Source organism: Ranitomeya variabilis, chromosome 7, assembly GCF_051348905.1.
Source record: "Ranitomeya variabilis isolate aRanVar5 chromosome 7, aRanVar5.hap1, whole genome shotgun sequence".
NCBI classification, from domain to species: Eukaryota; Metazoa; Chordata; class Amphibia; order Anura; family Dendrobatidae; genus Ranitomeya; species Ranitomeya variabilis.
In genome coordinates, this window is record NC_135238.1 from 180687286 (window position 1) to 180713370 (window position 26085).

The following is a 26085-nucleotide window of genomic DNA, read 5'->3' on the forward strand; positions in this document are numbered from 1 at the left end:
ATAGGATGGAAAGGTGGTAGAGAGCAGTGTTAGCAGCCTCTTCCTTCAGCACCCCTGATATCTCCAGTATTAGATCAGACAGACAGGGTGGACAGCAGTGTGAGCAGCCTCTTCTTCCTTCAGCACCCCTGATATCTCCAGTATTAGATCAAATAGACAGTGTGAGCAACCTCTTCTTACCTCAGCCCTCCTGGGATCTCCAGTATTAGATCAGACAGACAGGGTGGACAGCAGTGTGAGCAGCCTCTTCTTACCCCAGCACTCCTGGTATCTCCAGTATCAGATCAGATGAATAGGGAGGACAGCAGTGTGAGCAGCTTCTTCTTACCTCAGCACTCCTGATATCTCCAGTATTAGATCAGATAAACAGAGTGGACACCAGTGGGAGCAGCCTCTTCCTACCACAGCACCCCTGGTATCTTCAGTATTACATCAGATAGACAGGGTGGTCAGCAGTGTGAGCAGCCTCTTCTTACCCCAGCACCCCTGGTATCTTCAGTATTACATCAGATAGACAGGGTGGACAGCAGTGTGAGCAGCCTCTTCTTACCACAGCACCCCTGGTATCTTCAGTATTACATCAGATAGACAGGGTGGACAGCAGTGTGAGCAGCCTCTTCATACCACAGCACCCCTGGTATCTTCAGTATTACATCAGATAGACAGGGTGGTCAGCAGTGTGAGCAGCCTCTTCTTACCCCAGCACCCCTGGTATCTTCAGTATTACATCAGATAGACAGGGTGGACAGCAGTGTGAGCAGCCTCTTCTTACCCCAGCACCCCTGGTATCTTCAGTATTACATCAGATAGACAGGGTGGTCAGCAGTGTGAGCAGCCTCTTCTTACTTCAGTACTCCTGGTATCTTCAGTATTACATCAGATAGACAGGGTGGACAGCAGTGTGAGCAGCCTCTTCTTACCTCAGTACTCCAGGTATCTCCAGTATTAGATCAGATAGACAGGGTGGACAGCATTGTGAGCAGCCTCTTCTTACCCCAGCACCCCTGGTATCTTCAGTATTACATCAGATAGACAGGGTGGACAGCAGTGTGAGCAGCCTCTTCTTACCCCAGCACCCCTGGTATCTTCAGTATTACATCAGATAGACAGGGTGGACAGCAGTGTGAGCAGCCTCTTCTTACCTCAGTACTCCAGGTATCTCCAGTATTAGATCAGATAGACAGGGTGGACAGCAGTGTGAGCAGCCTCTTCTTACCTCAGTACACCAGGTATCTCCAGTATTAGATCAGATAGACAGGGTGGACAGCAGTGTGAGCAGCCTCTTCTTACCCCAGCACCCCTGGTATCTTCAGTATTACATCTAAATATCCTCTGAGAACACATCTTCCTACACAAGTGAGGCAGTGTAGCACGTGGTCAGTCACCTGTCCTATTTATATTGTAGGACAGGTTTCTGTCAGTGTACCTAAGCAAGTCAATTTAATGTACCATACTATAATGACAATCCAAGTGTGATTTGCTAATTATGTGTACAGTATATAGGAATTTATTAATAATCTCATTCTTTATTACTAGCTTTCTTTTATTTTCCAGAAAACCTTTTTAAGAAATGTTAAACCATAGTTTCCCAAGTAATTTTTCATGGCTCTACATTTTATTACGTGCATATCTTGATATGTTTTTCTTCTGAAGGCGGTACATGGCCCTCTGACTGAGAATGAATTGGAGCAAGTTAAAATTCAAAACCAGTTTCTGGGAACAAGTGGTATTGTCCTCCTGTTACCAGTGCAGTCAGATGCAGATGTATATCGGATCGCAGCCCTACTGCAGCTGAAGCAGCTACTTCAAGCTAAACCTTTTAAGCCTTCCCCGGCTCTTGCAATTCTGGTACCTTCAACTTACACAGATCCAGACACAGTTATAGAAAAAGGTGGGTCTAGACTAGTATGAATCATTGATGAGTTTGAATACTCACTTTCAGCAAGCTTTGCATATATCAAAAGTATAGACAAATTTTAAGAAACTTTTGTAATTAGAGTTGAGCAAATAAATTTGCAGGATCCTGTTATAGTGGCCACATGCGTAGTTTGTAGCCGCCAGACCAGAGCACTGCAAATCTTCTTCCTGCAACATTCCTGGCGCATTTTTGGATTAGCAGGCTTTTGTAACGTCATTACATTGCCCCACACAACGCCACAACAGTTTACTAATCAGATGGGACACCGGGGGTCTCACAGGTAGTAGAAAGTTCACGATTCTTTAGTCTGGCAGCAACGGACTGTTGACATGATCACTGGACCAGGATTGTGCGAATATTTTTGGGCAACTTTCTTTTTTTCTTAAATACCTTTGCAAAAAAAAAAATAAAGCATGCTTTTTTTTTCTCCACTGATGAGTCACTTCTCCTCCTTCTCCTGGACTCATCATACAGTTTGAAAAATGGCTAAAATCTGTCCTGGTCAAAATAGTACTGACAAGAGAGAGGCACAGACAGACAGTGTTGCTGCTTATTGATAAGTGATTACTGCACCAGACCTAGAATTGTACGCTGCTCTATACTGCAGTATACGGTCCTCCATACAGCTGCTACTATGTCTGTGTGCGTCAGAAAGAAAAGGAATACAGGGACCTCTCATGTCTTTATGTGCTGTATATGGGAGACATAGCTGCTAGTCTCTCCTCACTAGCTAAGAGTCAACTGACAATTAGAGCGAGCCCGAACATAAAGCTAAAAAACTGTAATGTACCCACATGACAGCTTATTCTGAGTAATGTGGAACTGGTGTGCTACTTCATTGTTCATACATAGAGACTTGTAGGACATTTTTTTTATCACAGTCATATCTTCATGTCTTTTGTTTTATTTCAGAACTTCATATTTCAGATTTGGTGTCATGTGGACTAATATCAGATTATAAAGTTTTCTCCATACCTGATGTTGTGACTGACCTACATGGAACAAACAAAGTAAGATTTGTAATATTAAAGAACTGCTTCAATACGTTTCAATTTTAGCTTATCGGACATATATTGACAGAATAGTATGGTGCCACTGGGTTAGCGTGGTTTCCAGGGCCTACTGTAGGTCTCTACATCTGCCACAGACCTTCTCCAAATCATTGCCTTCAGTGGTCATGCCTTGGTAGATTACATAAAACTACTGAGGCTAATGATTGGCTGCAGTGGTCACGCATTGTTGACAAAATGTCATTGCTGCAGTAACGTGGAGGCAGCCCTGGAGTGACCGGCTCTTTAGAGGGTGAGAAATGTTCATTTTTGTTATTTTCAAATATTAGTTGCCTTTGCCCAAATTTTTTAACCTCTTTAAGGCCTCTTTCACACTTCAGTCGTTTGTCGTCAGTCACCTCCGACATCGTGACGGATCGACGGATCCGTCAAAAATTTTGGAAAAACGGTTCCAACGGATCCGTTTTTGTGACGGATCAGTTATACTGATCCGTTAAAAAAACGGATCCGTCGGAACAGTCTCATCCGTTTTTGCATCCGTTGGATCCGTTTTTTGACGGATCCGTTTTTTAAAAGGGGAGGATCTCAATGTGATTGGCTACTGGAAACTACTGGAAAACTATATATACTGTGTATTTACATCACATCTTTGAAAGGGTTTATTAGAGAAAGTGGCAGCGATGGAGCAAGTACTGGCAAACATAGCGAACATATGTGCGGATTTTACTTTTGAGGCAAATCGGTTGGCAGTCATCGTTCGGGACAAGGAGGAGGAAAGCCTGCGGATCCTGCGGCAGCGGCGGAAGAGAAGGCTGTGGATCCATCCCATCACAGCCCAACGCATGACCCGTGGTGTTTATTCAACACTTTACATTGAACTGAGAGAAAACCCTCAGAAGTTCTTCAACTATGTGAGGATGAATATAAATCCGAAAATAGAATATACACACCACACCTAAATATTAGAAGGGGTGTCAGGGTATGTATAGCAGGGTTCAGTGCCAAGGACATGTGAACCAATGAGAAAAAAGCACCAAAAGAACCAAAAGTAAAGCATAAAAACAACTTTATTGAATACAAAATAATACAAAGAGAAACCACAGGACAAATGACAGGGAACACACCATGGAGGTGGCACCACAAAGAACAGCAGGCAACACTAAATAGAGAGCATCACAATAAGCCTAGAGAAAATGCACCCCAATTGTATACGACTCAAAGTGACTTCAGTAGTGAGGAGGCACAAATAAAAAAAGGCTGTAAGACTAAAGAATGTCGGATGCTTCAAAGTAGCAATAAACAAGTTATATTACCTGCGGGACCGTGCTGCCACCCACCCCAACGCCGCGTTTCGGCCTCGTGCCTTCTTCCGGGGGTATGGCATCATCAGTAAGAGCCAGCGTTTTAAGTGTTAGAGGAACCAATCCGAAGCGCCGTTACAAAAAGGACCCATGTAGCGGCGCATGCGCAAGTCGGCTTCCAGAGAGCAGAGCGACACAGAGGGCGTCAAGCAAGGCCGGGGAGCGCGTCACCAAGGCCCGCCCACATGCGATCACATGAGCGGCGGCTTCGCCGAACCCCAGACAAGCCTGTGAGACGCCGCCAGTGTCGCCCGGCATTTTCTCTAGGCTTATTGTGATGCTCTCTATTTAGTGTTGCCTGCTGTTCTTTGTGGTGCCACCTCCATGGTGTGTTCCCTGTCATTTGTCCTGTGGTTTCTCTTTGTATTATTTTGTATTCAATAAAGTTGTTTTTATGCTTTACTTTTGGTTCTTTTGGTGCTTTTTTCTCATTGGTTCACATGTCCTTGGCACTGAACCCTGCTATACATACCCTGACACCCCTTCTAATATTTAGGTGTGGTGTGTATATTCTATTTTCGGATTTATATACTAATTGTTGCTGTGGTTTCCACAGTGTTGTTTTCTTATCAGGATGGACTACCGCTCTAGAGACGCTACCTGGCAGTCTGCAGTTGCCCAGGTTTTTGACAGGGATCCATCGAGTGTGCTTAGTGATGATCGAGGAGATGTGAATAAAATACAAACCCAAATTAAGAAATTAATGTATAAACGTACGAAACTATGGTGGAACAAGGCTTTCTTAGAGAATTACCTCAGGAAAAATCTTATCCCGCGTGGTTTGCGGATACAGATTTTCCCTTCTTTTCCGATATCTGATGATCAGTTCATTGATAGTTGGGAAGAAGTGTGTAGTAAAGCATCTACTCAATTTATGGAACTTTTGGTGAAGTTTGAAAAAGACTCTTTGGTGATACTTGAGACAGAAATTGATGACCTGTATTCCAACTTTAAGAAACTGGCGGGTATTGATGCCATTTCGGCATTTGATACTGCTATAGATAAGAGCTCTGTGGAGTGGGAGACACAAATTAAAACTACTCATGCTAAGAAATTACTCCGTGACACAACAGACTTTCATAACAAAACCATGTATAGATGGCGACGTATTAATTTTCCTGGCAATAGACAGAGATCTCCGTCTGCATCCTCGGCCTCTTCGTCTGGAGACGTTTCTGATACCCCTCTGCATCCTATGCAAACCCGATTTGGGAATAATGGTAGACGTAGATGGGAAAGAAAGACGCGCAAGAATAAATACGGTCAGAATGCACATGGTCAGACTCAGCCCTCAATGAATAATACGCCTAAGGTAATAAATCTTTCAGACCATGTTTTGAACTCTGTTGAAATTTCTGTTCTTTCTAAGGGTCTAACATTTTCACCAAGTATGCGGTTTGATTCTTTCTTAGCCCTGAAAGATCTACATATGTTTGCACGCTCCCTTTTATTTAAGAAGTGGCACCATAATGAGGATATTCAACGGGCATTCCCTTTACCGGAAGAACAACTAGCATTACAAGACTTGGAGGAGTTGGCACGTGAACACTTGAATCCCTCGTTGGCTAAGGTACCTTCTTCGTTGCGCCCTAGATCCGGGAAATTCCCCCCCTTGTCCCTTTGTCCAAATGTCGATATTTTCGTCAAGCTGGTTTCTCGCGAGTTTGACATGATACCGACCAATATTAGTCATGGTAATTTATCATTCAATGAAATTCAGGCTTTGAAACGTATTAAACAATTTCAGGATGTGGTTATCAAGCCTGCGGACAAGGGGGGGAATATTGTGATCTGGCCGATTAAATTGTACCTGGCTGAGGCACAACGCCTTCTCAGGGACTCGAAGTGCTATAAGCGACTAACATTCAACCCTCTAATTTCATTTAGAGAAGAATTGGCTAAGATCCTGAACAAAGCGGTACTAGAGGGGATAATTACAACACAGGTCCGGGACATCCTTTTGGGTCATGATCACTGCATACCGACGTTATACCTTTTGCCCAAGGTTCATAAGCAACTTCAATCACCTCCAGGTAGGCCCATCATCTCTGGGGTGGGTGGACTTACGGAGAACATTGGGAAATATCTCGACTCTTTCCTCAAGCCCCTTGTGGAGACTTTACCTTCCTATCTAAAGGATACATCAGATTTTTTGAAGAAGATTGACTCCGTCCATGTTGACGAGGACATGCTCCTCGTCACGTGTGACGTTGAGTCATTATACACCAATATTCGCCACAGGGATGGTTTGGGGGCAGTCTCGTACTTTCTCGCCATGACAAGCCTCTCCACCACTGACATCAAGTTTTTGTCTATTCTTTTGGATTTCCTCCTGACACATAATTTTTTTCTGTTTAACGGATCCTTCTTCCTGCAGCTCCAGGGGACAGCGATGGGCGCGGCTTGTGCGCCCTCGTATGCAAATCTGTTCCTGGGGCTGTGGGAGAAGGATCTCTTCTCGTCAGATCGGGTCTCGTCGATGGAGCGGGTCGTATTTTGGGCCCGCTACATCGACGATATTTTCCTGATCTGGCGGGGGACTTCGGTTGAGTTACGATCATTTGTACAGGAGTTGAATGATAATTCATTGAATATTCATCTGACTTATAAACATGATTTTTCCCGTATTGATTTTTTAGACGTCTTGGTGGAGAGGAATGTGGATGGCTTACTTTTGACCAGTGTTTTCCGTAAAGAAACATCTGTGAATGCAGTACTTCATGCTTCATCTTCCCACCCACCCCATGTGATAAAAGCTGTTCCTACAGGACAATTCCTTCGGCTGAAAAGAATCTGTACCACCAAGGAGTCTTTTGAAATTCAAGCTGAGGACTTGAGAAACCGTTTCATGGATCGCGGCTATAGTAAAAGATGCATCAAAAAAGCGTACAACAGAGCAAAGTATTCAGACCGCCAACAACTTCTCTTCTCTTCCAGATCGGTTAAAAGCACAAATCAGGTCAGATTCGTCACACAGTACCACTCCAGGTGGGGGGAGATGTCTAATGTTCTGGCCAAGTATTGGCCCATTTTGCTCGCTGATCCTATCTTGAGACAATATCTGCCCTTACATCCCTCTGTTACGGCACGGAGATCTAAAAATTTGGGGGATCACCTTGTTAGGAGTTATTTGAAACCAATAACGCCACCTCCAATTTTTTCCAGTGCACCTGGTCATTCTCGATGGGGTTGCAGACCATGCGGGAAGTGCATAGCGTGCCCCAACATCGATTCTGCTACGCATTTTTTGGCATCAGATGGCCGTGAATTTACCATCACACACACGATCAATTGCCAAACCACGATGGTGGTGTATCATGGAACTTGCCCATGCAATAAAATTTACATTGGGCTCACGACACGTACCCTTAAAGTTAGAACACGGGAGCATGTATGTGACATCTTGGCGGCTGCAAAAGTGGAGAATGCGGAGTGTTTTAAAACCATTCCTAGACACTTCAAATTATATCATTCATGTGACCCCTCTGGCTTCAGGATTAAGGGCATTGATCATCTGATTGTCGACTTACGTGGTGGCAAACTCAGCCGCCATTTAGCGCAGAAAGAGGCGCGATGGATATGGAGACTTCAGACATTACATCCTTTGGGTCTCAATGAAAGCCTTAGTTTTGCCCCTTTTCTTTAATTTATCTATCTCCTTGATCATGTTTCAGCACGCTTTTTAATTGGTATCTCGTCTTGTGTTATTTATTTTAACCCTTGTGTTTATTATTTTATCCTTTTTAGATTAGGTCCTTTGGATCATCAATATTGCGACCTCTCGCTTCTGCACTTCTTCTTTTTAAATATGTGGAATATCACCTGTTATGAAGATTACAGCATCTTATCTATGGATTCTCCATTCTTATATTTGTATTGATTTTTTGTATTTTGCTGTGGTATTGACGTTATCACTTTTCTATTATTATATTAATTGCTTCTGTATAGTAGTTTTATTGACTTGTATTTTATAGTCTCTAATGTACCTTTTAGTGGGGTATTCTATTTCACATTTTTTGCACTTCGCACTTTATCATATTGCACATTTATAGGTCTATTTTTTTGCTTTTTGGTCCGCAATGTTTTTAATTCTGCTTATTTTAATATTGGCTTGGGTTTCTCAACCAGCGTTTTCCTTCCCTTAGCGCCGCTCTTATTATACTTACCTGATCCTGTGCGCATGCGCGTCGGCGCTCTGTTGCCGGGCGACACTGGCGGCGTCTCACAGGCTTGTCTGGGGTTCGGCGAAGCCGCCGCTCATGTGATCGCATGTGGGCGGGTGTCATGATCTCTGCAGGCAGAGATCATAGCAAGCCTATAGAGGGACAAGCTCTCGGAAGATGAAACTATACTGACCATGAACTAAGCCTGCCGCGCAACTAGAAATAGCCAGGTAGCATTTCCTATTTATCGCTAGATGCCCAGCTCTGGCCTAAGACCTAAATAGCTAGCAGAGGGAAATATAAGACCTGGCTCACCTCTAGAGAAATATTCCAAAGAAGACAGTAGCCCCCCACATATAACGACGGTGAGTCCAGATGAAACAACAAACGCAGCAGGAAAATAGTCTTAGCAAATTTGAGGTCCGCTTACTAGATAGCAGAAGACAGATAGTATACTTTCATGGTCAGCAGAAAAACACTAACAAAACACCATCCAGAGATTACCTTAAACTCTGGCATTAACTCATAACGCCAGAGTAGCAATCCCTGATCAACGAGAGCTTTCCAGACACAGTAACAAAACTTCAGCTGTGAACTGGAACAAATAGGCAAAACAAAACATGGACAAAAGTCCAACTTATCTAGTAGTAGTCTAGAAGCAGGAACAAGCACTGAGAGGCATCAGATAACATTGTTGACCGGCAAGAAACCACCAGAGAAATGAGCTTAAATAGCGACACCCACTACTGATGGAACCAGGTGAAACAGGAAAGAGGATGACAAGTCCAATTCCACAAGCGGCCACCGGGGGAGCCCAGAATCCAAATTCACAACAGTACCCCCCCCTCAAGGAGGGGGCACCGAACCCTCACCAGATCCACCAGGGCGACCAGGATGAGCCCTATGGAAGGCACGAACAAGATCAGAAGCATGAACATCAGATGCATTGACCCAAGAATTATCCTCCTGGCCGTAACCCTTCCAGTTGACCAGATACTGGAGTCTCCGTCTGGAAACACGAGAGTCCAAAATTTTCTCCACAACGTACTCCAACTCACCCTCAACCAACACCGGAGCAGGAGGCTCAACTGAAGGTACCACAGGTACCTCATACCTGCGCAATAACGACCGATGAAAAACGTTATGAATGGAAAAGGACGCAGGGAGGTCCAAACGGAAAGAAACAGGATTAAGAATCTCCAATATTCTATAAGGGCCGATGAACCGAGGTTTAAACTTAGGAGAAGAGACCCTCATAGGGACAAAACGAGAAGACAACCACACCAAATCTCCAACACAAAGCCGAGAACCAACACGACGATGACGGTTGGCAAAACGCTGAGTCTTCTCCTGGGACAACTTCAAATTGTCCATAACCTGCCCCCAGATGTGATGCAATCTCTCCACCACCGCATCCACTCCAGGACAATCCGAGGATTCCACCTGACCGGAGGAAAATCGAGGGTGAAACCCCGAATTACAGAAAAACGGGGACACCAAGGTGGAAGAGCTGGCCCGATTATTGAGGGCGAACTCTGCCAATGGCAAAAAAGCAACCCAATCATCCTGGTCAGCAGAGACAAAACACCTCAGATATGTCTCCAGGGTCTGATTAGTCCGCTCGGTCTGGCCATTAGTCTGAGGGTGAAAAGCAGATGAAAAAGACAAATCTATGCCCATCCTAGCACAGAATGCCCGCCAAAATCTAGACACAAATTGGGTACCTCTGTCAGAAACAATATTCTCAGGAATACCGTGCAATCGGACAACATTCTGAAAAAACAGAGGAACCAACTCAGAAGAAGAAGGCAACTTGGGCAGAGGAACCAAATGGACCATTTTAGAGAAACGGTCACAGACCACCCAGATGACAGACATCTTCTGGGAAACAGGCAGATCTGAAATAAAATCCATCGAGATGTGTGTCCAAGGCCTCTTAGGAATAGGCAAGGGCAACAGCAGTCCGCTAGCCCGAGAACTACAAGACTTGGCCCGAGCACAAACGTCACATGACTGCACAAAGACTCGCACATCTCGTGACAGGGAAGGCCACCAGAAGGATCTTGCCACCAAATCCCTGGTACCAAAAATTCCGGGATGACCTGCCAATGCAGAAGAATGTACCTCAGAGATGACTCTGCTGGTCCAATCATCCGGAACAAACAGTCTATCAGGCGGACAACGATCCGGTCTATCCGCCTGAAACTCTTGCAAGGACCGCCGCAGATCAGGAGAAACGGCCGACAAAATTACTCCCTCCCTAAGGATACCTGTGGGTTCAGAATTACCAGGAGAGTCCGGGTCAAAACTCCTAGAAAGGGCATCTGCCTTAACATTCTTAGAACCCGGTAGGTATGACACCACAAAATTAAAGCGAGAAAAAAATAAAGACCAGCGCGCCTGTCTAGGATTCAGGCGTCTGGCAGTCTCAAGATAAATCAAATTTTTGTGGTCAGTCAATACCACCACCTGATGCCTAGCCCCCTCGAGCCAATGGCGCCACTCCTCAAACGCCCACTTCATGGCCAAAAGCTCCCGATTCCCAACATCATAATTCCGCTCTGCGGGCGAAAATTTGCGAGAAAAGAAGGCACAAGGCCTAATGACGGAGCAGTCGGAACCTTTCTGCGACAACACTGCCCCAGCTCCGATCTCCGAAGCGTCAACCTCAACCTGAAAAGGCAGATTCACATCAGGCTGACGCAACACAGGGGCAGAGGCAAAACGGCGCTTAAGCTCCTGAAAGGCCTCTACAGCATGAGGGGACCAATTAGCAACATCAGCGCCTTGTCTGGTCAAATCAGTCAGTGGTTTAACGACATCCGAAAAACCAGCAATAAATCGGCGGTAAAAGTTGGCAAAGCCCAAAAATCTCTGAAGACCCTTAAGAGAGGAGGGCTGAGTCCAGTCACAAATAGCTTGCACCTTGACGGGATCCATCTCAATGGAAGAGGGAGAAAAAATATACCCCAAAAAGGAAATTCTCTGGACCCCAAAAACGCACTTAGACCCCTTCACACATAAAGAATTAGACCGCAGAACCTGAAAAACTCTCCTGACCTGCTGGACATGAGAGTCCCAGTCATCAGAAAAAATCAGAATATCATCCAGATATATTATCATAAATTTATCCAGAAAATCGCGGAAAATATCATGCATAAAAGACTGGAAAACTGAAGGGGCATTAGAAAGACCAAAAGGCATGACCAAATACTCAAAGTGGCCCTCGGGCGTATTAAATGCGGTCTTCCACTCATCCCCCTGCCTGATCCGCACCAAATTATACGCCCCACGAAGATCAATTTTAGAGAACCACTTAGCACCCTCTATACGAGCAAACAAATCAGTAAGCAATGGCAATGGGTATTGATACTTAACAGTGATCTTATTCAGAAGCCGATAATCAATACATGGTCTCAAAGAGCCGTCTTTTTTTGAGACAAAGAAAAACCCAGCTCCCAAGGGAGAAGAAGATGGACGAATATGTCCCTTTTCCAAAGACTCCTTTATATATTCCCGCATAGCAGCATGTTCCGGCACAGACAGATTAAACAAACGACCCTTTGGATATTTACAACCCGGTATCAAATCTATGGCACAATCGCACTCACGGTGCGGAGGTAACGACCCAAGCTTGGGTTCGTCAAAGACGTCTTGATAATCAGAGAGGAACTCAGGGACTTCAGAGGGAATGGACGACGAAATAGAAACCAAAGGTAAGTCCCCATGAATACCCTTACATCCCCAGCTCAACACAGACATTGCTCTCCAGTCCAAGACTGGGTTGTGAGACTGCAACCATGGCAATCCCAGTACCAAATCGTCATGTAAATTATACAGCACCAGGAAACGAATAATCTCCTGGTGATCCGGATTGATACGCATGGTTACTTGTGTCCAGTATTGTGGTTTATTATTAGCCAATGGGGTGGAGTCAATCCCCTTCAGAGGAATAAGAGTCTCCAAAGGCTCTAAATCAAAACCACAACGATTGGCAAAGGACCAATCCATAAGACTCAGAGCGGCGCCAGAGTCAACATAGGCGTCCGTGGCAATGGATGACAAAGAGCAAATCAGGGTTACAGACAAAATAAACTTAGACTGAATGGTGCCAATGGAAACAGACTTATCAAGCTTCTTTGTACGCCTAGAGCATGCTGATATAACATGAGTAGAATCCCCACAATAGAAACACAATCCATTCTTCCGTCTAAAATTCTGTCGCTCGCTCCTGGACAGAATTCTATCACACTGCATACTTTCTGGCGTCTTTTCCATAGACACCGCCAGATGGTGCACCGGTTTGCGCTCCCGCAGACGCCTATCAATCTGAATAGCCATTGTCATGGACTCATTCAGACCTGCAGGCACAGGGAACCCCACCATAACATCCTTAACGGCATCAGAGAGACCTTCTCTGAAAGTTGCCGCCAAGGCGCACTCATTCCACTGAGTAAGCACAGACCATTTACGGAATTTTTGGCAGAAAACTTCAGCTTCGTCTTGCCCCTGAGATAGTGCCATCAAAGTTTTTTCTGCCTGAAGTTCCAAATGAGGTTCCTCATAAAGCAAGCCCAAGGCCAGAAAAAACGCATCCACATCGCGTAACGCAGGATCCCCTGCTGGCAATGAGAAGGCCCAATCTTGAGGGTCACCCCTGAGCAAGGAAATCACAATCCTAACCTGCTGAGCAGGGTCTCCAGCTGAACGAGACTTCAGGGACAAATAAAGCTTACAATTATTTCGGAAATTCTGGAAGCTAGCTCTATTCCCTGTGAAGAACTCCGGCAAAGGAATTCTCGGCTCAGATACCGGAGCATGTACCACAAAATCTTGTAAATTTTGTACTTTCGTGATGAGATTATTCAAACCCGCAGTTACCCTCTGGAGATCCATTATTGTCAGGTGCACACAGAGCCATACAGAGATTAGGAGGAGAGAGAGAAAAAAGACTGCAGCAAGGCAGACTGGAGGAAAAAAAAAAAAAAAAAAAAAAAAATTCCAGCAGACTTCTTATAACTCTCCTTTCTCAACCTGGGTCTTTAACACTTTATTGGCCGGTCAAACTGTCATGATCTCTGCAGGCAGAGATCATAGCAAGCCTATAGAGGGACAAGCTCTCGGAAGATGAAACTATACTGACCATGAACTAAGCCTGCCGCGCAACTAGAAATAGCCAGGTAGCATTTCCTATTTATCGCTAGATGCCCAGCTCTGGCCTAAGACCTAAATAGCTAGCAGAGGGAAATATAAGACCTGGCTCACCTCTAGAGAAATATTCCAAAGAAGACAGTAGCCCCCCACATATAACGACGGTGAGTCCAGATGAAACAACAAACGCAGCAGGAAAATAGTCTTAGCAAATTTGAGGTCCGCTTACTAGATAGCAGAAGACAGATAGTATACTTTCATGGTCAGCAGAAAAACACTAACAAAACACCATCCAGAGATTACCTTAAACTCTGGCATTAACTCATAACGCCAGAGTAGCAATCCCTGATCAACGAGAGCTTTCCAGACACAGTAACAAAACTTCAGCTGTGAACTGGAACAAATAGGCAAAACAAAACATGGACAAAAGTCCAACTTATCTAGTAGTAGTCTAGAAGCAGGAACAAGCACTGAGAGGCATCAGATAACATTGTTGACCGGCAAGAAACCACCAGAGAAATGAGCTTAAATAGCGACACCCACTACTGATGGAACCAGGTGAAACAGGAAAGAGGATGACAAGTCCAATTCCACAAGCGGCCACCGGGGGAGCCCAGAATCCAAATTCACAACAGGCGGGCCTTGGTGACGCGCTCCCCGGCCTTGCTTGACGCCCTCTGTGTCGCTCTGCTCTCTGGAAGCCGACTTGCGCATGCGCCGCTACATGGGTCCTTTTTGTAACGGCGCTTCGGATTGGTTCCTCTAACACTTAAAACGCTGGCTCTTACTGATGATGCCATACCCCCGGAAGAAGGCACGAGGCCGAAACGCGGCGTTGGGGTGGGTGGCAGCACGGTCCCGCAGGTAATATAACTTGTTTATTGCTACTTTGAAGCATCCGACATTCTTTAGTCTTACAGCCTTTTTTTATTTGTGCCTCCTCACTACTGAAGTCACTTTGAGTCGTATACAATTGGGGTGCATTTTCTCTAGGCTTATTGTGATGCTCTCTATTTAGTGTTGCCTGCTGTTCTTTGTGGTGCCACCTCCATGGTGTGTTCCCTGTCATTTGTCCTGTGGTTTCTCTTTGTATTATTTTGTATTCAATAAAGTTGTTTTTATGCTTTACTTTTGGTTCTTTTGGTGCTTTTTTCTCATTGGTTCACATATGTGAGGATGAAGGCTGAAAATTTTGAAATCTTATTGGGTCATGTGGAAGACTGTATACGGAGACGAGACACCCAGATGCGTTTCTCCATATCACCAGCGGAGCGTCTCATGGTGACTATTCGGTAAGTTATTTATTTATTTATTTTTTTTAATTATTCTCATTCATCAGACTTATAACTGTAATAATGTTTTTTGAAGTTTTTATTAATTATTGTCTTTTCCTTTTGTTAACAGATTCCTTGCAACTGGAGAGTCGTTCTCATCGCTACATTTTCAGTTTAGGCTTGGGATATCCACCATTTCCGGGATCATCAGACATACCTGCCGGGCACTGTGGGAGTGCTTACAAGCGGAATATATTCCAGAGCCATCACAGGAGAGGTGGCTGGAGATTGCACAAAATTTTCAACAAATATGCCAGTTCCCAAATTGTGTCGGCGCAGTTGATGGGAAACATATAAGGATCGTCAAACCTTCTGGCTCTGGATCAGAACTCTACAATTATAAGAAATACTTTTCAATTGTTTTGATGGCCATAGCCGACGCACACTGTAAGTTCATCGCTGTGGATATCGGTGCGTATGGACGCGCAAATGACTCACAGATTTTTAAAAGTTCACCAATGGGGCGTCGGTTGTATGGAGAGACATTTGATTTTCCGCCCCCTAGACCTCTCCCTGGAACCACCGGTCCACCGTTACCATTTGTTTGCGTTGGAGATGATGCCTTCCAGCTTTCCCCACATTTGCTTAAACCCTTTGGAAGTAGTGGACTGACCCAGAGGAAGAAAATTTTCAATTACCGTTTAACCAGAGCACGCAGAGTAGTGGAATGTGCTTTTGGCATCCTAACTGCCAAATGGAGAGTGCTACTAACTGCCATTAAACTGCAGACTGAAACTGTCGATGATGTGGTGAAGGCTTGCGTGGTACTTCACAATTTTGTTTTATCAAAAGAACATGTTTCCCTGGAGGATAATGTGTCAGCAAGCACCTTGCCGGACTACCACAACACAACTTTTCGCAGTCCAGTAGCAGTCTCCAGAATGCGGGACAAGTTTGCAGACTACTTCATGTCTCCTGCAGGATCAGTTGACTGGCAGTATGAAATGGTGTAAAAAAAAATTTTTTCAAACTTGTAAAAATACAATTTTTTTGTTTGGTTAACCTTGCAGTATTTTGTATGTTTTGTACCGGTACCCTTTAAACATTTTGTAATGTTTACTATTACCATAACCTTGGTGGTTTTAATACAGTTTTTTTTTTTTTAAAAAAAAAAAAAGAGAGACAATAAAATTGTTTTTAAACCACAAAAAGTTTTATTTATTTACACAAATTTTTTAAAGGTTCTCATAATTTGGGGTGGAGATAGTAGCGGAGGGGCTGACAGGGCGGGCCACGTCAATAGGGGGGGGACAGGACATCACGGGGAGGAACAGAAGTGGAATGGGTGGTGAAAACACGAGGTTGGGAAGGGAGTTGAGGTACAGATGTGGTTTGTGGGAGGTATGGTGAAGGTGTTGGTGGGTTTGGGAACGGTGAAGTTAAAGGGGAAGAATGGAAAGGGGAAGGTACGAACTGGGAAATACTGATGGGGGAAGAAAGGTATGGCGAAGGAGTAGAATTAGGATGGACGGGAGGAGGATGGACGGGAGGAGGATGGACGGGAGGAGGACGGACGGCAGGATAGACAGCGACTTGAGAGGGGAAAGGTGTTGAAACATGAAGGGTTGGGTGGAGGGGCTTGGGAAAATGCCTGCACTAGAGCAGTGTGGCAGCCTTGCATCACATGCATCTGCAGGTCAGGAGTTAGATTCTCCATGTGCATGAGGACTGACTGAAAAAAGCAGTGTCTTGGTGACTGGTTTGCATCTGATTGCATCCTATCCAGACAACTGCTGAGTTCCAATATGCATTTGTGAAGCATATTGTAACCAGCAGACGTTTGCTCACCCAAAAGCTTGATGGCATTCTGGAAGGCTGCATTCAAATGCAAAAATTCAGGCGCATAGCTTCTTTCCTGACCTCTCTGGCACTGCCGTCCTGACCCCAAAGGTGGTCTAGATGTTGCGGCAGTGTCAGAGGGGTGGGGTAAAGGGAACTCTAACTCATCACCTGCAGCTTCAAGTGACGAAGTCCACCCTGCTGCTCCAGCGCTGGTGGATTGGGCCGAGGGATTACACAAAAGGGAAGGTGCAGACACAGAAGGGTCGACGTGGTCCCCGGTGGCAGACCCCTGATTGATCGCTCCAGAGGGGTGCAACTCTGATGCAGGCTCCCGAGTGCTGCAGACAGTACTGTTAAAGAAGAAACAAAAATAAAAAATTAGTATCTTGATATTACAATTGCCCTTGCTGCCAAAAAAAATAGAAGGTTACACATTTTAACAGTTTGACTGAAAACTTGTGGTGTTGAATATTTACCTTCTGCTCAGCAGCGTCGACCGGAGGAACGACAGGGCTCTGGAATGCTTATACCTGCTCCTGCGTCCTCTAGATCCACTCGGGGCCTGCATCTCCCTATTGAACTCCCTCTTGAAGCGATCCCTCAGTGACCGCCACCGCACGATTACGCTGTTACCTGGAAAGAGAAAGCAAAAAATGGTTACTATACAACACATTAAATCATGCTAACACACGTTAATGAACTGTGAATACTTACGTGCTAGATCCTGGGCCCCAGCATCGAGTTCCTCCCAGTTATCAATCACAGCATTGCACACTTCCTCCCATAGCCGTCGGGTGACGTACTGGTCAGCATGGCGGCGGTCCGACATCTTCCATAGCGGCTCCCGTCTTTGGACCGCTTGGATGAGGGTGTCCACATCTATGCCCTCTTCCTCATCCTGTTCGGGAGCACGCTGTGAAGCCTTTTAAAAAAAAAAATAAAAAGGGAAAGATTATAACACATGAATTTTACAGTTTGCTAAACACCAAACCAAAAAAGGAACTTACTCTTCGGTGACTGCCGCCACGCCTAGCATTCCGACGACTATGGGAGGTGCTTTGAGAAACTCTACGTTGAGGCCCGGATTGTGAAGACTAATAAAAAAAAATAAATACATAATAAATAAATTATGTGCTTGGATAGAGGCATATGTACTGTGTGTGTGCTGTGCTGAATGTTTGTGTTGAGTGTAGTGTGTTTTATGTGAGGATCTGTCTCTGCAAAACTTACACTATGTGCTCCCGCTCCGCTCATTTCTCCACCCTGCCCGTCTCCTTCATGAAGCTCCTCTGCTGCTGCTGCTCCTCCTTCTTCTTCCTGTGAAAACAGAATAAATACATATAGGGTTCAAAAACATTAACAGAGATGTACCCAAAAAAATTTAGGAATAAAAAAAAAAAACTCAGGTGGCTGACGATGTGAGGGGGGCTCTCAGATGAAGACATTCTGCCTGACTCTGTCTTGGTCCCTAGTCCCTTGGTCCCTAGAATCTGCAAGTATAAAGAGAGTTATAAGCTACTATACAAAAGGATAGACGCAGCTTTTCGGGACTTTATACTTACATGTTTTCAAAACTTTGTGGGGTCTGCCTGCGTCGTCTTGGTCCCTAGTTCCTTGGTCCCTAGAATCTGCAAGTATAAAGACAGTTCTAAGCTACTATACAGTGGCGTAACTACAAAGTTATGGGCCCCGGTGCGAACTTCCAAATGGGGCACCCCTGCCAACATATTTTCCACCCAAATCCACATCCTGCCCATCCATCTCCGCATTCTGCCCATCCGACTCCGCATTCTGCCCATCCATATCACATTCTGGTCCTCTCTCCACATCTCACCAGAACAGCAGGAACACGAAATCTGCTGCAGGTTGATAACAGAGAACACGAGCAGCACACAACCAGGACTGAGCTGCTGAGAGCTGAAGGACCTGTGGTGACGTCATCGTCATGTGATCAGGAGGCGGAGCTGATAAATGCTGAAAGCTCTATGATAGTGATGACGTCACCACTGGATCTTCAGTTCTTTATTTCAGATCAGGCGTCGGCTGCATGTTGGTAAACCTACCCACCCCCTCGTCCAGAGACAGTTTCAACCTTATACAAAAAATTCCCTCATTCAAAGTTAAAATACCAATACCCAAAAATGCTAATTATGTTTACCCTAGTTATAACAGCTAACATTTTGTATACCAAAGGTTTGCATTCTGCATTTATATATAGAACCTCAAACACCTTTATTGAATGTAGACCAGTTTTAAATTTATATTGAAATCATACTACAGACATTTTTTGTGTAATTTTTATTACAATTTTTTTTTTCTTTTTCTTTTTTTTTGGTTGGAAAGTAGGAGCTACACTGCTCTTTATTTGAAATACCAGTACAGTATGTTAATGTATTAAAATTAATCACCAAAAAATGCAGAACATGCAGCATTTAGAAACATATACACACACACACACACACACACACACACACACACACACACACACACACACACACACACACGTCACATCACAGCCATTAAAAATACCAGCACAGTATGAAAAATAAAAAACGTAAGGCAGGCAGGCACACATCACACGGCATACACACACACACGTCACACACGTCACATCACAGCCATTAAAAATACCAGCACAGTATGAAAAATAAAAAACGTAAGGCAGGCAGGCACACATCACACGGCATACACACACACACGTCACACACGTCACATCACAGCCATTAAAAATACCAGCACAGTATGAAAAATAAAAAACGTAAGGCAGGCAGGCACACATCACACGGCATACACACACACACGTCACACACGTCACATCACAGCCATTAAAAATACCAGCACAGTATGAAAAATAAAAAACGTAAGGCAGGCAGGCACACATCACACGGCATACACACACACGCTGGATGGCAGTACTCACATAGCAGTCTCTGGCAGGGTCTCTCTTGCTAGCGGGTATGTCTCGCTGGCAGGGTATGTCTCGCTGGCAGGGTATGTCTCGCTGGCAGGATCTCTCTCTCGCTGGCAGGCTCTCGCTGGCAGGATCTCTCTCTCGCTGGCAGGATCTCTCTCTCGCTGGCAGGATGTCTCTCGCTGGCATGATGTCTCTCGCTGGCATGATATCTCTCACTGGCAGGATGTCTCTCGCTGGCAGGATGTCTCTCGCTGGCAGGATGTCTCTTGCTGGCAGGATGTCTCTTGCTGTCTTGCTGGCAGAATCTGTGTTCTCTCTTGATGGCACATTGAAAAATGAGGCCCACCTGTCCTGTTTATATAGTTTTGGGGTTGTCTAGGAAAAGTAGCAACTTTTTGGAGCATGCTCCGTTGAAAAAAACGGATTGGGGCGACGGATCTGCAAAAAAACGGATCGCGACGGATCCGTCGCCCATAGGCGCCCATTCTATAAAATAACGGACGCGACGGATCCGTCGCGGACCGTTAATTAGGCGGCGACAAAAAAACGTTACAAAGTCCGTCGATGTCTAGACAACGTCCGCCAAATTTTGACGGATCCGTCGTATGACGGATAGAACGGATGGCCATCCGTTACAATCCGTCGCTAATGCAAGTCTATGGGGGAAAAAACGGATCCGTCGAAAAAAAAAAACGGATCCGTTTTTTGAGGAAAATGGCGGTTTGAGACTGATGTCAAACAACTGAAGTGTGAAAGAGGCCTAAGCAGTTGCTAAAATGTACCTGTGATTGCAGGTTCAAATCCACCAGAAACTTTTGTTTTTATTCCATTAAAAAATAAAATATGCCCCAAAATGATACCAATAAAAACTACAGATCGCCTCAAAATAACGAAAGCTGCACAAAACAATATTTTTATATTTACAGTATGTGATGATTGCCGGGCGTGTGAAAAAGAGCGTTACACTCCATCTCTAGAGTCATACATGGCCTGGGCAACCCCTTTAAGTGAAAATATTTTTATGTAAAGCTATAGAAAATAATTACAAACTTGAAAACCATTCTGTATTAAACTATCGACCATTTTCTTGGCTTTGTATTTCCTTCTCTCAGGTCTTCTCCGCTGTAGAGTTCTTGCTGACCCACTGGCCACACTCCTTGGAACTCCGCAGCCTCCCTTTCGAACAATACATAGAGGACGGCGTATGCCGTTCTTTCAGCAATAACTTCTATCTCGATCAGATGGAAAGGAAGAAATCTGGACTTCCCTCACAAGATCCTGCTGCCATCATTGACTTGTACAATGGTACCATTGCCTTTCTAGCAGAGGCAGTTTCTTCAGAGCAACTCACCGAACTGTCCTGGCCAGTAACGGAGTTCACAATCCCTGGTGGCAGCTCTCTAATGCCGCCTACAGACTGGAACAGTCCCAGCCATCTTTCCTGGCTAAAGAAGACTGTACTTTCTTTCCAGCTTCCACAGATGGACAGGCCTCCACATGGAGGTGAGCAAGTAGATATATAGATAGTACATCTGTAGAAATGGGGTGGCTGGAGTTGAAGCAACCAAGAATTTTTAGCATTTGCTAATTTAATGTAATGTTGCTTTAATTTAATGTAACGTTTGCAGCTTGGCTTTGCTTCTGTAATCATTTGTGTAATTGAATTTATCGGAAATATTACGGTCATCTCTTCCTGGCAGCTCCTTGGGTCCCAGTTTGCTCCATGATTAAGGACTACGTGTCACAGATTACGCGGTCACCAACAGATCTTCCTGTGTTGTTCTCTGAAGTTCAGTTCCTCCTGGGTCGCATAAAGAAACCATGTTTTGCACAGGAATGCATTACCGGCATCGACCCATTGGTGCAAGATATTCCATGGGATGAGATTATTGCTCTTTGCATCAACCACAAATTGAGAGCCTGGGACCCGTCTTTAATTCCTGAATCTAAAGGTAAACTTATGTTCTACATAAGAAGAGAATTTTTTGCATCATGTAAAACATTCAATAATCTTAAATCTCTTTAAATTAGATTTTTTTATATGGATTTTTGCAAATATAAGGTTAATATGGTAGGAAGAGATGGAACGACAGAGACATAAGCCCCCTTTCCTTTTATTAATGATGTATATGAAAACCAGCTTCCTGTCCCCGGTCTGCAGATGTTTGACCACATAGAAGGATCATGCAGGATGTGGCCAATCACATGTCACTTGTATGCTGGACTGCAATCCGTGTGACACTTATCAGTGTGACCCTTACCGGCGCCTGGGAAAAAGCGGTACAGGTCGTGCCATTCCTAGGCACTGGGTGCTGAAGGCAGCTCTCATCATTGTCGCCTGGTCACGCTGATCTCGGGGAAACCAGGTGACACTGATGAGAGCTGCCTTAACCCCTTCCCGACATGTGACGGTATAGTACGTCACATGTCGGGACCCCCGCTTTGAACAGCTGACATGTGCCCGCAATAGGCGCGAGCAGAATCGCGATCTGCGCGCGCCTATTAACTAGTTAAATGCCGCTGTCAAACGCAGACAGCGGCATTTAACTACCGCATCCGGCCGTGCGGCCGGATATGAGCGCATCGCCGACCCCCGTCACATGATCGGGGGTCGGCGATGCTCCTCCATTGTAACCATAGAGGTCCTTGAGACCTCTATGGTTACTGATTGCCGGTGGCTGTGAGCGCCCCCCTGTGATCGGCGCTCACAGCACACCTGCAAATCTGCTGTGTAGCAGCGATCTTATGATCACTGCTGCATAGCAGAGCCGATCGGGCTGTGCCTGCTTCTAGCCTCCCATGGAGGCTATAGAAGCATGGCAAAAGTAAAAAAAAAAAGTTTTTAAAAATGTGAAAAAAATTAAAAAAAATATAAAAGTTTAAATCACCCCCCTTTCGCCCCAATCAAAATAAATCAATAAAAAAAAAAAACAACCTACACATATTTGGTATCGCCGCGTTCAGAATCGCCCGATCTATCAATAAAAAAAAACCATTAACCTGATCGCTAAATGGCGTAATGAGAAAAAAATTCGAAACGACAGATTTACGTTTTTTTGGTCGCCACGACATTGCATTAAAATGCAATAACGGGCGATCAAAAGAACGTATCTACACCAAAATGCTATCATTAAAAACGCCAGCTCGGCACGCAAAAAATAAGCCCTCACCTGACCCCAGATCACGAAAAATGGAGACGCTACGAGTATCGGAAAATGGCGCAATTTTGTTTTGTTTTGTTTTTTGCAAAGTTTGGAATTTTTTTTCACCACTTAGGTGAAAAATAACCTAGTCATGTTAGGTGTCTATGAACTCGTAGTGACCTGGAGAATCATAATGGCAGGTCAGTTTTAGCATTTAGTGAACCTAGCAAAATAGGCAAGCAAAAAACAAGTGTGGGATTGCACTTTTTTTGCAATTTCACTGCACTTGGAATTTTTTTCCCATTTTCTAGTACACGACATGCTAAAACCAATGATGTCGTTCAAAAGTACAACTCGTCCCGCAAAAAATAAGCCCTGACATGGCCAAATTGACGGAAAAATAAAAAAGTTATGGCTCTGGGAAGGAGGGGAGCGAAAAACGAAAACGGAAAAAGCTCCGGGGGTGAAGGGGTTAAGCACCCAGCACCTGGGAACAGCGCAAACTGTACCGCTTTTCCCAGGCGCCGGTGCGTGTCACACGGATGCCACACTTATGTAACACATGGATAGCTCCTGTACTGTTTTTTCCAGTACCGGAAATATAAGGACAAGTGAAGGGGGTCTTACTTATTGGACCACGTAGATACGTGTTTTTATAATACTGGTCTTCTGTCAGTTGAGACGCGAGTCTCAGTTTCGGAGCTTCGCTTCTTCAGATTGCAGAGTGTCCTGATACATGACTTTGATGGGTGAATTTGAATTACGTGATGGGGGCTGTATATTACAATCTTGCAAAACCCCTTTAACTAGGATATTAGACATGACGGGCTGCATTTAGAGGGAAGCTGTCAGCAGATTTTTTTAGACCTTAAACTAGTGTCCTGAATGTGAAGTACCTGTAAAGTTGATGATGTCCATACCTTTGTGTTGTAAGTCTGCACCTCTGTGTTCTAGAAATCTGTTGGCTAATTTGTATGCAGATGAGCCACAAGTACGGGGGGCTCGGCACTTTTCTCTGTGATGTGCTCTCCCGTCCAAGAACTTGTACAGGCGCTGTCATTCCTGGGGGCAGGATCTGCAAAAAATCAATAGTCTGGCCCTAGCAACGTGAGCAGGACCTTACTACTCATGCGCCACCTCCCGAGAATGATTGTGCCTTCTCAAGATCTCAGATGGGGGTCCGGGTTATATAGAAAAGTGACTTGTCAGTCACTGACAGGAGGACGCAGGTGGGCAGAGAAAGATGCATGAGAACGGTAAGTGCGGGGGGCTTATAAAACAAAGGTATGGATGTCACTAACATGACAGGGACTTTACTGAGATGATGATAATTTGAGGTTTAAAGGGAGCCTGCTGCCGGGCATGTGCATATTGTATCGGTATTTAATACACCATTGCTGCTTATTTCTTTACAGTTTTCCAAGAAGATTTTTATGTCTATTTCTTTGAGAAAGATTTGAGAGACTTCACATATCCGGACACATGGGAAAACGCTCGTCTGTCCACTCATCAGAACAGACTGGAAACGTCTAACATGTAATCGTTTTTTTTATTTTATTTGCATTTTCAAAATCTGGAATAGACTGAACCCAGGAGAAATGTTGTGTTCTGTTTCATTATTGCAGTGCTCCAAGTGAACCCATGTGTTTCCTTACATTGCAGCCCTCAGAGTACCAGGAAGCCTTCCGTACAGACATCCCAGACTCTACACACGGCCTTTGTATCCAGTGAAGATGATATGGAGAAAGTCATGATAAATCCTGAGCTGTCTGATCTCAAGTCTCTTCAGTCACAGCTAAACCGCTCACTTTTAGCCGAGAAAAAGGAGGATGAAAGGTAATGGCGCTCTTCTTATACCGATGCTCCGTCATTTCAGCTTTTGGGGAGGTCACAACGATCAGCAAATTTGTTATAATTTACTGCTTAAATATTTGTATAATTATCATTTTAATTATGTGAATTTATAATTAACAGATTCACTGAAAAACTGCAGCAGCTACTGGTGGAAGAACCTCTGGATGCATCTCTTCGCCTGCCCTTATACCTGCCCATCCCTACACTGCCAGATTCTCTAGAAAATTCAGTTATAGTTCCAGCCTTGCAAAAGTCATCAACGCGAGGCGCTAAATATTCTCCAACCAAGCCAGACCGTATTGTGCGCCGCTCCTCGCTAAAACCATCCGTGAAAGACAGAATAAATGAGTTGTGTGTGAATTTGAGAAGGAATCAACGAGAGGATATCGCCTTCAGCTTGCACCTTAGCACCCAGCTTATTATGGGCAAAATTGATGAAGGGAGCAGTTCTCCAAATAAATAAGACCCTATTTACATCCAGCGGTGCTGGACCTGGCAGATTAATATCTAGGATTAGAGGAAATGATCCACACCTGCTATAGTCTGCCATGGAATATTACAATGTTATTAAGGTGTTCAGTTCTTTCATTTGGCATGTTACACGATCCAATAAATATATCTTCTGGTATTTTTTGTTATTAGAACATTAAGTGAAAAATGTTCAGTTTGCCGAGCTATGTTAGATTTGGAAAATGAAATGTAAAATGTATGCCCAATTATTTAACTAGCAATGTGTACATATAAAATGGAATAGAGAATGTTTAGAGTTTTCAGCATATTGTTTTCTGTGTATTTTATGAAATTGTGAATCGCAATAAATTTTAAATTTGTACAATTCTTATTGAGGTTACAATATCTGAAAGCTAGATTAATATTTTCTGCTAGGAATTAGAACTAATCGTAGCCTGAAGTGTTTTCTATGGTGTGGTCATACAGAATGTCGTGTATGAGCCTTGAGAGCATTTATAATAGCACGGCACATATGGATGTGTTTTGGGTGTTGAACTCTGAGAAGGAACATAAAGCAAATTAGTTTTAATAAATCTTATCCACATGATGCAGAAAAATGGCTTTTTAGAAATTTACATGCAATGTAGTTCTTAAAGGGAATCTGTTACCAGGTTATTGTTACCTAATTTCAGAGCAGTGTAATGTAGGGGCAGAGACCCTGATTCCATGTATCACTTACTGAGTTGCTTACTGTTGTTTTTTTTTTTTCTCTTAGAAAATCAGTTTTATCAGTAAGAGATTATCACTAGAGGAATACTTAGGCTATGTGCACATGTTGCGGAATTTGCTGCGGATCGGCAGCGGATTGGCCGCTGCGGATTTGCAGCAGTTTTCCATGAGTTTACATTACCATGTAAACCTATGGAAAACAAAATCCGCAGTGCACATGCTTTCGGAAAAAAACACGCGGAAACGCAGCGTTTTTTATTCCGCAGCATGTCAATT

At 44.3% G+C, this 26085-nt stretch overlaps 1 protein-coding gene and 1 long non-coding RNA gene across 4 annotated transcripts in view; both read left to right on the top strand.

Moving 5' to 3' along the window:
• MCM3AP (minichromosome maintenance complex component 3 associated protein) overlaps positions 1-25467 on the top strand; it is a 146749-nt gene extending 121282 nt beyond the window's left edge. For all 3 annotated transcript variants that reach the window (XM_077272422.1, XM_077272420.1, XM_077272421.1), the window contains exons 17-23: positions 1654-1891; positions 2831-2928; positions 20746-21136; positions 21334-21585; positions 24192-24312; positions 24439-24612; positions 24751-25467. In XM_077272422.1, coding sequence (XP_077128537.1) covers positions 1654-1891; positions 2831-2928; positions 20746-21136; positions 21334-21585; positions 24192-24312; positions 24439-24612; positions 24751-25093 — 1617 coding nt within the window. In that variant the 3' untranslated portion in view covers positions 25094-25467. The remainder of the gene's footprint in view (positions 1-1653; positions 1892-2830; positions 2929-20745; positions 21137-21333; positions 21586-24191; positions 24313-24438; positions 24613-24750) is intronic.
• LOC143784303 (uncharacterized) lies at positions 6158-8514 on the top strand. Its single transcript, XR_013217757.1, has 3 exons — positions 6158-6322; positions 7058-7248; positions 8037-8514. It is a non-coding gene; the product is annotated as an uncharacterized LOC143784303 (long non-coding RNA).
• Positions 25468-26085: the final 618 nt, after the last annotated feature.